This window comes from Podarcis bocagei, assembly GCF_964188305.1.
Source record: "Podarcis bocagei genome assembly, chromosome: 6".
In the NCBI taxonomy this organism is placed as follows: Eukaryota; Metazoa; Chordata; class Lepidosauria; order Squamata; family Lacertidae; genus Podarcis; species Podarcis bocagei.
Window position 1 is genome coordinate 47,857,991 of NC_138130.1, and position 13,192 is coordinate 47,871,182.

The window sequence follows — 13,192 nt, forward strand, 5'->3', positions numbered from 1 at the left end:
CCACTCATTGAATTTCTGCCTGTCGTAAGTTAAAAGCATATTTAATATGCCTCTGGTTTGGTGGGAGGATGGCGATCCTAGTAGCAAGCATACCAGCCAACTCCTAAGGTTCCAAGTCCCCAATAAAATATTTCAGGGGGCTGCCACCAGCAAGGTCGATGGGCATTGCCATTCGAATGCTGAGCATGTGTGGTGACATTGATTATGTGTGGCAGGGCTTACCTGCCCCTCCCCCAACATTTTACTCAGATTTGTCCTGCTGCTGGTACAGGACTAGGATGGGCTACCCCTGAGCTTAACCTAAGCCAGGCCCAGGCCTTGGAATCTAAGAAGACAGGTGAACAAGAGCGCACCTGCGCATGTACAGAGCGGCCTTCTCAGCTGGGGAGGGAGCCGCAAGCAAGCAGCCAGCCAGCCCCCAGGGATCCGGGTCTAGGAGACAACGACAGCTTTCGCAACTCCAGGCCCGGCACTTCGGATTCTTTCGTGGATCCTCCTCCGCCATCCCCTCGAGCGCCGCCGAAGACAGCGAGCCTCGTCCAATTGGGCGGCCGGCGCCGCAGCAGCAGCTCGCCCAGGCTTGCCCCCTAGCGGGCGCTTGGCGAAGGCGCGGCTCGGGCGTCTCCCGCCGCTGGCAGCTTGGGCTCCGGGAGATGGGCAGCTGGCGGCCTCGGCTGCGGAGCTCCGCGCGTGGCCGGCCTTGCCCTGCTCCTGCCCGCTGACTGAGCCGCTGCCCGGCTGGCTTCCCCGCCGGCGGCGATGAAATTCCCGGGCTCGGTGCTGGTGTCGCTCTTCCTCTTCGTGGCCGAGACGGCGCTGGCGCTGTACCTGAGCAGCACCTACCGCTCGGCGGGCGACCGCATCTGGCAGTCGCTGACGCTGCTCTTCGCGCTGCTGCCCTGTGTGCTGGTCCAGTTCAGCCTCGTCTTCATCCACCGAGACCTCAGCAAGGACAGGCCGCTCGTGCTGCTCCTGCACATCCTGCAGCTGGGACCCCTCGTCAGGTGGGTGGGGGGCGGGGCCCCCGATCCCCGCAGGTGCTCCTGCAGGAGAAGGACCGCCCAAGCGGGGAGGGCTGGCCGGGGGCGGAAAGGGGGTCAGGGGAGGGGGTGGCCGCCCCAGTTGCGCTGGAAGAGCAACGCCCCACAATGGCTGTCATACATCTCAGAATGCTGGACACGCACTCGAGTGTCTGAATTGGGGACCAGTTCCAGCCTTATTGTTAATTTTTAAAAAGCTGATCGCTTCAATGGTGGATTCTATGCCGAGAGATCTGGATAGGGAATTGTGACCATTAAAATAGCGCAATGGCTCTCTGTTCGGTCAGATGTGCAAGACAATGGACCGCTTTGTTTATAGTGAAATACAGTAAAGGTGTTGGGGTTTTGTGTGTGTTAAGCTGTTTGCTGCATCCATCAGGACGTGGTCTCCTTTTATATGCTTGGAAATCTCCCTCCCTCGCCATGCATGTTAATGGATCTGTACTGTGTGCGGTTAAGGGTCTGTGATGCTTCCTATCTGCACAGCTGCCTGATCCGGTTTTGCCTGTGAGCAATAACTGGCAGAGAAGCATGCCTGCGTTTGGTCACAGACACGCCCATCTGTAGAGTGTGCTTCTGGAAAGCTGTATTGGAATAAGGGAGGCAGTGGTGAGAGAGCTGGACTTGAGAATATAACAGGTTCACACATCTTGAGTAGTCTCTACCTTTTGGGTTGAGTGAAAATATTTCAGCTTGTGAGTAAGACTAAATAAAGAGGAAGGAGGCTGAGTTTCTTGTGGACCACACACAGTTGCTCTTTGAAAATTGAAGCAGAAGAAACTGTCAAACCTATTTTTATCTACTAAAAATATTTATAACCTCCTCTTCAGGCACCTTGTTTTTTGTTAACATTATAATAACATAATAATGCCAAAATCAAACTGCTTTGATTTTATTATTATTTTTTAAAATATCCACCCACACACGTCATCATCCTGGAAGCAATTTGCCATTTTCAAGTCTCTCCCCCTCTCTCTCTTTCACCACCCAGAGGTAAATTGTGTTGCTTCAGCATGTATTGTTTCAGCAAGTATTTTCCTAACAAATTATTCTATCGGTTTCTTTTCTGTTTCTGTTGTTTTTAATTTCAGGGAGGTAACTGTGATGGTCGGTTGCAGCAAAAAAAGAGAGAAAAGCTCATGGCGTAATAAAAATGTCTTAGTCTTTAAGGTGCCTTAAGACTTAAACTTTTGTTACCCTTTATTGCTTTTGTTACCCTTTATTGCTCTCTGAATATATCATATCTCAACTTTGACAACATTGTAAGCCACCCAGAATGGATTTTTTTTGCCTAGAAAGACAGGTTATGCACTTTAACAGAAATAAACAAATTTGATAAATCATTAACTATTGGGCAGTTATCCCTTCAAGCAAAGAAGCATGAGCAGTATTAAGTTTCTTATCAGTTTGTTCCTGAAGCCAAATTGTACATGCAAATCAAACACCAAATTGGGGGGAAAGCAGAGGGAGCAATGTTTTACAGGGCCTAATACTGTTATCCAAAACTTTTCTAATATTATTGGATGTATGCCATCACCTGCCAGCAATCCCCTCCTTGCTTTCTAAATAAAAGGTGGGGTATAAATACAATGTTAATTAATAAATATTAAGCTCTGGAAAAACATTTCAGTCTCCCAAGGTATTCTGCTGTTGACCTAAAAGTTACCATGTTTCAATAAAGTAACTTCAAAGAGTAAGTCCATATACACAGCTGCACACAAGGAGCCTGAACTGGAAGCATTTGGTAGTACTGCATCAGAGCAATCGTTCCATGGTTTCTCAATTGGCCATGGTGATTGTAGGAACTCTTGACATAGGGAAAGCCAGTTAAGTGAATTAGCCATCAAGTTTACACATCTTATTTATGCACTATTATACTATGTGCTTCTGATGCACATTAATAGTGATTAAAATGTTATCATACAACAATAATACATATTAACTTCCTAAGCAGGCTGCAGAATGTCATTCCTTAAATGTTCTCAAGAACAATTTGGGCAGGGACCTGTCAAGAATGTGTTCTGCATAGGATTATGTGATTATGTGGAGTTGTGTAGAGCTTAGTGCAACACAAATATTCCATCAGCAAAAGGATCTCTACCTGCGTAATGGAATGCTCTTCCCCTCTTCTCCCTTTGCAAGTGGACATCCTTGTGCTTGCTGGTGAGGCATGGTGGTTGAGTTCCACCCATGATTTTCAAATCTTAAGAATGGGCTAAAGGGGTGTTTCTCATGCCCACCTTAACTTCTTTCTAATTGGACATCCTACTTAAAAGCAATTGTGAACTTCAGAAAAGTTATGTTAAAGCAACATCTACTCTTGTCCATTTCGCCCCACAGGTGCGTGGAGGTTTTCTATATTTACTTTCATGCAGGCAGAATAGAGGAGCCTTATGTCAGCATCACCAAGAAGAGGCAAATGCCAAAAGATGGGCATTCGGAAGAAGTTGAGAAGGAAGTGGGTCAAGCTGAGGGCAAGCTGTTTACACACAGATCTGCATTTAGTCGGGCATCGGTGATCCAAGCTTTCCTAGGCTCTGCACCGCAGCTGACGCTTCAGCTGTACATATGTGTCCTCCAGCAGGAGATGACAGCAGCCAGAAGTATGTATAATTGGTACATTTTTCAGTATTCCATTTTGGTGAGTGTTTAGAGATAGGGATTATGGGTAAGTAATAGCTATATCCTCTCACTTAATGTGCTATTTAGGAAACCAGATGCAGGTGGAAATGGTTAATGACCTACTTTATGGTTGTTTTGGCACCAGGTGAAGAGTTATTAAAATTCCCCCAGCCCTTTTGAAAACCTGTGCTTTTAGCGTTCTGAATCTCTGTGTATGTGCTGTAAATATATATTTATTTGCTTTTACTCTACTCCTTGTTGGAAATGTGTGCGCCAGAAATCTTTAGGATGCAATTTGTTATTTAATGTAGGCTATTACGTTTTTGATTGTACTACTGTCATTTTTGTGCTGAAAGCCAACCAGAGAAAAATGTTATTGAGTAGCTTTACATAAATATAGCAAATAAATTAAGCAGACTGTTTCTCTACTAAGAGTTACAGACTGGGTTATAAGAAGCGGAAAGCCCTTCTACGAATTATAGCAGGGAGAAGAGAACTCCCAACTTCTGTCAGCCCCAGCCAGCATGGGCAAAGGTCAGAGATGAGGGAACTGTGGTCCAGCAACACCCAGAGATAACAGGTTCCCCATCTCTAGGGATGCACCCCCCCCCCAGTGCTTAATTCATAAAAGTAGAAACAATGAGACCAAGACTCCCCACTCTGTCATATCTCATCCCTAGTCTTAGCTGCTTGGAGCATACTAACAGGACATCTTAGAAGAAGAAGAGGAAGAGTTTGGCTTTGATATCCCGCTTTATCACTACCCAAAGGAGTCTCAAAGTGGCTAACATTCTCCTTTCCCTTCCTCCCCCACAACAAACACTCTGTGAGGTGAGTGGGGCTGAGAGACTTCAGAGAAGTGTGACTAACCCAAGGTCACCCAGCAGCTATATGTGGAGGAGTGAGGAATCAAACCCGGTTCACCAGATTATGAGTCCACCGCTCTTAACCACTACACCACACTTAGCCCGGGGGTAGGCAAGGTTTACCTCACCTGGGCCGGTTCACTCCAGAGGAGATCTCTCCGTGGGCCGGACTGCGCATACACCCACGATTTCCGGCATCTGCATCCATGCAGATGCAATTTTTGGTGTTGTGGAAGTGAGTCCCCATGCTGGGGGGGGGACTTGCTGAGCGGGTGGCTCGGTTTGGGGGTGGCTCATGGGCCATTTAAATGACCCCCATGGGCTGCTTGTGGCCCATGGGCCTTAGGTTGCCAACCCCTGTCTTAGCCTTTTTCAAACGTTAACAAACTTCTATGGACACAGACAGCTGGCTACTTGATTTTTAAAACTATGTTTAAAATATTTGCTTGCAGTGATGCTTGGGGAGGAGTCACTAAGAATGCTGATGTTGCAAACAAGCAAAGAGCGTAATTTTGTCTCACATCAGAAATACATATAATATAGTAAACTGTTCCAGATCTACATTGGGGAATCTGGATATAGAGACAACTTCTTGCGACACATTCTATGTGAAAATTAATTCAAAGGAGCAGCTTGAAGACACCCAGAGTTACAAGAGTATATGTGTGGGAAATCCTATTAGAGGTCTGAAATTAACTTTAGCACTTTCAGACTCATGTCCAGCGATTGATTGCTTTAAAGTTAAACAAGTTTCAGGAGTACATTGAAATAGCAGAGAATGTGGCCCTGAAAGATTAATAAACCAAAAATCCTGATGACCGCAGACAAGTGGATGGTTGCTAAGTATTAAATTAAAATAAATGGAGCAGTTGTGGTGAGCTAGTCACTTGACTGATCTTGCATTCCCCCCCTCCCCCGGGCAGTATAAGTAGATTTAGATAAAGCACATAAAGTTGATGTGCAGGTGACTCATGCCCTATTGTAATAGCCAATCGTGTACATCTGTTCTGTGTCAGCCTTTGGTCCATCTAACTCAGCATTGCCCACGCTGTCTGGCAGCAGGGTTTCAGACAGGAAGTCTTTCCCAAGCCTACCCAAAGATGCCAGGGATTGAAGAACCTGGGACCTTCTACATGCGACAGCCGTTTCATCGAGATGCATAAATTCTCATACATACATTTGGAACCTGCATATCTTGCAGTGCAAGTATCCTCTTCATGGGCAATGTAAAAAATCAAAAACCAAGAGTGTGGATCACTCGCATACCCTCTTCTTTGGAACTTCCAGTTATTGTGCAAAATGGATTTGGGCTGCCGCATAATGTGTAAATTGGCATTTTCATTCTCCGCAGGGCAACCAATTGAGCATCTAGCAAACACTTTCCTTTCAGAAACTAAGATGAAATGACTAGATCCAATTTCTTTTTTTCCATTGAAAATTGCCGAGGGTTCTAGGCCTGAAGTTCCCCATACCTGCATTGCATAAAATGAGACAACTGTGGTACCTCAGAGAGCAGGCACTGGGGGGGGGGGACATAATTTGCATCCCCAGCTACTGTTTTCTTTCTTCACTGGCCCACCTACCCAGATTGTATGTAGCGCTGCAGAGACATGCCCTGCCTTCCTTCTCCCCACTGCAACCTCCCCTCCCCTCCATTTACTCCTTTCCTCCCCCCTGAGTGGTTATGGTCAGAAAACGTATGATATGGGAAGCTAGCTGTAGGTAAGCTGTTTGGGGTCTCTGGATGGGAAATCACCCAGGAACCAATGTATGCTATCTTGAGTTCTGTCATGGAGGTGAGGTGGGCTAGAAATGCAATGTGATCCAGTTGAGATTTTGGTCTTGCTACAAAACAGTGAAATGCTCTAGGATGCTGGCATTATTTTATTATTTATTTTTATCTATTAGATTTATGTACCACCCTTCAAGGTGGTTCACAAGATAAAAATACAAGATAAAAGCACAAATAAATAGTCAAAACAGAAACAAAATAATAGAAAAAGATTGCTGAGTCCTGAGTTCCCTCTGTGACCCCGTGAGACCCTGTTTTTATTTGTTTAAATCTACGGAATTCCTGTTTTAATATGATTTTATACTACTGTTTTATGTTTGTTTTAATGATACTGTTTATTGTATATATATATATAGAGAGAGAGGGAGGTTAAATCTTGCCACCCTCCTAAATCTCTCATCACACACACACACACACACACACACACACAAATTATTTTTTAAGGTTAAGAATTTAAGGTCCTAAATTCAGGAGGGCTTCAGAATTGCGCCTCTTCTGATAATTTGGCTCTTCTGCTATACTCATAATTTATTTCATTTGTTCCGTTTAGTTTTGAGTGTGTGGTCAGTTGCCAGTCTTTAGCAAGTATGGAGCAAAGTGTGAAATTTTCACTGACACAGTCGAAAGAAGGTAACTTAGCAGGACATGCAGAAATTCAGGATTCCTTTGTGCAAGTCAGTCAGGGTGACCGGCCTTGGTTGTGGAGAGGCTGTCACAGGGTTGCAGCAATGGGACAAGGGCGGGAACCTGCACCTGCCAAGACTCCCTCAACGGAAGAGCCGCTGAGGGGACGGGAACCCCGCCTTCTGTGGCCCTTGCCAGAGCGGCAGGCTGAGGAGAAAGGAGCATCTCCTCTTTCTCTCCCAGCCACTGGTGGAGGATTTGCTGGAAAGAAGCTAAGGAATGGGGTGCCGTAAGCCCCTGCTTCCTGTCTGAGCCTTGGCTAGCAGTGTGAGGAGGACAGAAGGAGTGATTTGCCTATTCCTGAGGCTTGGTGGCAGGTGGAGGGGCCAAGTTTCACTCCCCTCCCGTACCTTAAAAAGGAGGCACGTTTGGTTTCGTTATTGTAATGCGTCATTATGATGGTATAGTTTGCTTCTTGAGGATTTGCAACTCGCCATACAATTCCACTTCCAGGTATGGCCCTCAGGCTGTTCTAGTGTGTCTCTGATCACCCTGACTGCAAAGCCTTGGCACAGTCCCTGACGCCGCCCCAACCAGGTGACAGCCCTGTGCTGCTGCCTTGGTTGCTCCTTTGATGTACGGTTTGAGTAATAATGGGAGTTGTAATCTGAAATCATCTCCACCTGACATAGCTATGGGAAGGTAACAAAGCAGTTTCTGGCAGGATATGGCTGAAATGAATGGTCTGGAACAAGTCCAGTATTGGTTTAAAAATACATTGAAAAACCAGTTTGAGTGGCAAAAGAAATCCAGTACTTGCATTAAAAAAAAATGACCTTCAAGTGTGTGTTTTTCAAAAATAACAAAAACCCAAATACCTGCAAAGCAACAATTAAAAAAACAACACAAAATCCAAGCATTAAGACTTCATCAAAATAATATCCATGTTCTTCACTCCACTGAAAGATAATTGCTGTATGTAGATATATTTGGAGCACCTGAATGACAAATGAAATACATTCTTGTAAGGTCTTGTTATTCTGTGAAAGCACTTGCACATTTTTTCCCATAACAAGTCAAGGACCCATATTTTAGGAGAAAGCAAGCATTAGATATGAATGGCTAGACTCAACATGTTGATCTAATTTCATTCACATTGCAACAGGATAATCCAAAGAGAGTAGATTCAAGACTACAGTGTATGTGGAACACTATATTAGATTGTATTGAACTTGCAAAGCTTGGTAACAGATTTCATGAGTATGGGTCATCATTCAAAGCTCTACCCACACAGAGGCACCCCAAACACTGTGATGGTTAGTATTGTGTCATTCATCTCTCTCCCTGCCACCCTGTTTGCCCATTCAGTGCAAAGCACCTTAAAGGATGTAATTAAGATGTGGAGAACCAGAGGATGTGGCAGAGACACCCCTCTTGATTGCAACACCCTGCCTGAATTTAAAATAAAACCCTGAGGGAATTGGGCGTCTGAGTGTTGCCCACAGTTTGAATCCCAGGAAGCCAACTGGCATGTATTACTCCAGGCTTCCTCAACCTCGGCCCTCCAGATGTTTTTGCCTACAACTCCCATGATCCCTAGCTAGCAGGACCAGTGGTCAGGGATGATGGGAATTGTAGTCGCAAAACATCTGGAGGGCCAAGGTTGAGGAAGCCTGTATTACTCATTGAAGTGTTTACATTTGTGCCTGTGGAAAGGGAACTGAATTAAGACAGTCACCCTCTCTTTGTTATCTCAACTACAGAGTTAGGAAGTTGTTATCATTTCGTTTTTAGCTGTGGACCCTCCCCCAAGTGGGCAAAACAGGAATAACACAGTATTATTGAATGAGAAATAGTGAAATGCTGCTAGTTAGCACTTTGCACACTTAAAGCTCAGTGACTGAAAGCCTTGAGTTTGCTCTTGCAGCAAATTCAGTACAGCTGCAGAGACTTGAATAGCTTTGTGGTTTGTACCTGACGCTGTTGAGAATGATGTTTCTCTCAAGCCCCAACATGCTAAAATATTGTCCTCGAGCTGCCATGGAACATGCATGCATTTGAGGGCCCCAGTTCATTACTCATTGTTTCTACATGGTTTAGGCACATGGACTAGGAAAAGTGCGTACTGGGATAGTGCTTAAGAAGATAATATAAGCCACATCAGTTTAGGTCACTAGAGTCAGCCACTTCCAATGAAAGCATGTTCCTGCCGTACGATGCTCTCTGGCTGCTTTCGGAAACGTTGATTGCCTTCTCTTTCCTCAGGCATCTTCATGGTCCTTTCTCTCCTGTCAATTGTCTATGGAGCACTGCGATGCAACATCCTGGCCATTAAGATTAAGTATGACGATTACGACATCAGCGTGAAGCCTGCTGCCTACCTCTGCATCTTCCTCTGGAGAAGCTTTGAGATTGCCACCAGGGTGATAGTCCTGGTCCTCTTCAGCTCTGTCCTTCAAATCTGGATCCTCCCTGTGGTGCTAGTGAATTTCTTTGCTTTTTTCTTTCACCCGTGGATTCTCTTCTGGCAAAGTAAGTGTACTTTGCCGGAAAATATAGAGAAGGCTTTGAGCAAAGTGGGCACTGCCATTGTCTTGTGCCTTCTCACTTTCCTGTATGCCGGTATTAATATGTTTTGCTGGTCAGCTGTGCAGCTGAAGTTGAATGATTCCGACTTAATTGACAAATCCCAAAACTGGTACAGGCTGGCTTTATATTACATTGTGAGGTTCCTTGAGAATGCTTTTCTCTTGCTGATGTGGTATATGTACAAGACTGATGTCTACACGTATGTATGTGCCCCTTTGCTGGTCTTACAGTTGCTGATTGGCTATTGCATAGCTGTTCTTTTTATGCTCGTCTTCTACCAGTTTTGCCACCCGTGCAAAAAACTTTTCTCCTCCAATATTTCAGAAGGATTGGCACTGTGTTTCAAGTTGTTTTGCTATGTATGCAAACCTCTTGCACCCAGCAACTCTGGGGAAAAGGCAGACTTGAAGACCCCAGACGATACTGTTGATGATGCCCAGGACAGCTGCAAGGCAAATGAATCCTATAATGGAAATGCCCACCAAAGTGTTTCGTCCAATGCCTAGAACTGCTGTCAAGGAGCCACCACTCTCAAGACATGCTTATTTTAGCCCCTGGGTCTGAAAACCTTTATGGGAAACATCCCAATGGTGGGCGGGTCTAGAGGAAAAAGTGGGCGGAGCAGCAAATGTAAATTTTTTCTTTGTACAGAAGGCTAGTTTCTTCACATACTCCTCTCTCCTTCCTAAATCCAGGCAAGCAAGAGGCATAATCAGAGTTCAAGGGCACATTCCTGCCAAGCAAAAACATTCAAGGTGGGTGTGACTTGGGTGGGGGTGGGGATTGGGGAGGCCTGGTGGGCCACATATTGGGGCTTCAGGTTGCCACCCCTGGTTTGGGTGGTTTAGAAAGAAGGATGCACTCTGATTATCCCTCTGACCGCCATGGCAGGAGGCACATTTAAGTCCTAGCATTGCAGTGCTGGTATGGTAGTTCAGTGTGTGAAGATAATTGGGATTTTAACTGTTGGAAACAGACAGCACCCCCTTATGGATGGGGTGCTTCACTGCACCTTGACTTTAGATCAGGGATTTGTAACCTTTGTCCGGGTGGACCTCTGCAAGCCATGAAACAAAAGGCAAGGCAATGACAAAGTGACTGACTCAAGGAACTTCTTATTTCATGCAAGGACCGAAATCGATCAGTGAAAAGGAGCGTTCAAAACCTCACAGGTTAACAATGTGCTTTAAAGCTTTATACAAACTGGGCTCCTTCACCTGCCACTGAGTGCCGAATTTATCTGGGTTACGTATGACATGATCTCATCCTGACTGCGTGCATTGGAACTGGGAGCTTCTGAATCCATAATGGAAAGTGATAAAATAACTTGCTGTTGATTCAGGCCTTGGCCCCGTCCTGTCAATTTTTCCTTCAAAGTGCCACAAGTGTTGATTCTCTCCAAACAGCTTAAACACTTGGTTTTTAGGTTTGCTTCTGTTGTTGGATTCTGATTGTCTTGGTCAATTACATTTCTGCTTTGTATGATGCTAAGAAAGCTTTGGTGAATGTAGCAGTAGTTAAGGAAGCATTTAGTCAATGAAAATCTTAGCAATGTCTTGCAGTTGATATCCACTCTTTTACATGAATATTTCCAAATGTTTCCATTAAGTCAAACCTACTGATATTACTGAAAATGGGGGGGGGGGCTATTCACTAGAATTATTACATTAAAGTGATTAGGTCTCCAAAACAGTGGCCAGGTTGGCCGAGTGGATTTCTACATTGAGCATGGGAGGACCTGATCCAAAAGCCAGTGAGCTGTAAAAACCATTGGGCGGGTTTTGAACAAATAATTATATTTGACTGTTTACTGGGTTTGCATCTTGCCTTTCTTCTAAATTTCTCAAAGTGATGATTTGCAGGCTGGTCCTATGCATGTTTACTTGGAAGTAAGTCTTACTTTGTTCAATGAGGCTTATTCCCAGCAAAGTGAGGCCACATCAGTGCTGGCCAGGATCAGTCTGACTCCCAAGATCAACACTCTACTTACCCCACAAGGTTACTGTGAGGATAAATGAAGTAAGAATTGTAAAGCAACTTAATACACCGAACCAGTTCTATAAAAATGTTTAAATAATATTTAAAATGACCTTTGCCACCGCAGTGCCGACAATAGTTGGCACCATGGTAGCTGAAATCCATGGTGCAATTAGCTGGTGCAAGGTGGAGTCATTGTTTCTTGCTTCTGCTTTTTATTGAAACACACATAAAAAAGTGCTGGCTTTTGCCCAGTTCCACAACCGAGCAGTATATAAATTTTATAAAATGAATTAAGTGTGTTTGAACAGTGCAGCCATGTAACAGCAGGATCAGGGGGCAAGTTTTAGCGTGAATTAGCATGACAAATGTGTATCTTTAGCTTTTTATACAAAATATAATGCGGTCACCTTATCTGTGCACATGTAGCAAACTCCCCCTCCTTGATATTCTTATTTTTTAAAAAGAAAAAGAAATAACACCTGGTGGTTATTGTTTTATATCTGGAAAGCTGATTTGTTCCCAGAATAAAATAATTAGTCTCTAAAGAGAAAATGCTGTATGGGTGTTTGTAATTTACCTTCTTTGAGTTTTGAGTTGGGAGGGGAGGGCAGCGCATCACTTGGAACGCAGAATGTTGTAGTCAGTAGGAGAAGTTAGTTGAGCTGTTGGTGATTTTATTTATTATTTTCACTTCCTTATTTTATTTATTTATACAAGTATTCCTATACTGGCCTTATAGCCTGCCCGTTGTAAATTATCCTAGAGTGGGTTACAAAAATGTCACAATTAAAACAAGCGCAAAGCCAGAAAACCAGTAAACTAACCAATATCAAAACAGCAGCACAGAACAGCAATGCAGTAGGGAATATATCGACTAAACCAAAAGGCCTGAGTAATGGGATGTGCCTTGACCAATAGTTGAAAGGCATACAATGATGGCACAAGATACACCTTGGAGAGCATGTATTCTTCTACTTGGGGGACCATCACAAAGAAGGCTGTCTCATGCTCTGCTGCCCAGCCAATCACAGAGGGTGGCCACACTACCAGCTATCCCCTCCGGTTCTCCCTAGGCAGGGTGATGGAGGAGGAGGTGCTCCTTCAGATATTTGGGCCCCACCAAGTTGTTTAGGGCTTTATACAGCAGTATTCAGACCTTGGTAGCAAATTGGCAATGAATTTTGTCAGTTGGAGAAGGAGAAAGGAACAAGGGTTGGCTGGGAAGCAATGGGTTTAGATATTTCTAGTGCTTATCACATTCGTCTTAGATCTCATTTTACTATGGATTTGTTTTAGCACTAATCTGAAGCATACTTTAAGCACCATATGACTGTGGCACAGTTAATTCAATTTTATTATATTTTTGGCCAATAAATTAATTTATCAAACATAACACCTGAGAACGCATCTCTGAGAATACCGTATTTTGCGCCCCATAAGACGCTCCGGCCCATAAGACGCACCTAGTTTTTTGGGGGGGAAATAAAGGGGAAAAAAATTTCCCCCCCAGGCGCGGGGCTGGGGCAGCCCGAGCGTCCCCCGACCCCAGCCCCCAAACAGGCAGCTCTCTGCAAGCCGTGGGAGCCCAGCGGTGGTTCCCGCTGCTTGAGGAGAGATCCGCGAAGCCTGCGCGTGCTGGGATCAGCGCGCGCAGGCTTCGGGATGCCTGCAACTCTCCC

At 44.8% G+C, this 13,192-nt stretch overlaps 1 protein-coding gene across 1 annotated transcript; it reads left to right on the plus strand.

Annotated features, from left to right (window-relative positions):
- Positions 1 to 646: 646 nt before the first annotated feature.
- On the plus strand, positions 647 to 11,459 carry XK (X-linked Kx blood group antigen, Kell and VPS13A binding protein). Its single transcript, XM_081197802.1, has 3 exons — positions 647 to 1,004; positions 3,381 to 3,643; positions 9,210 to 11,459. The coding sequence occupies exons 1-3, from the start codon at positions 760 to 762 to the stop codon at positions 10,037 to 10,039; spliced, it is 1,338 nt and encodes a 445-aa protein (XP_081053928.1). The 5' UTR covers positions 647 to 759; the 3' UTR covers positions 10,040 to 11,459.
- The last annotated feature ends 1,733 nt before the right edge of the window (positions 11,460 to 13,192 follow it).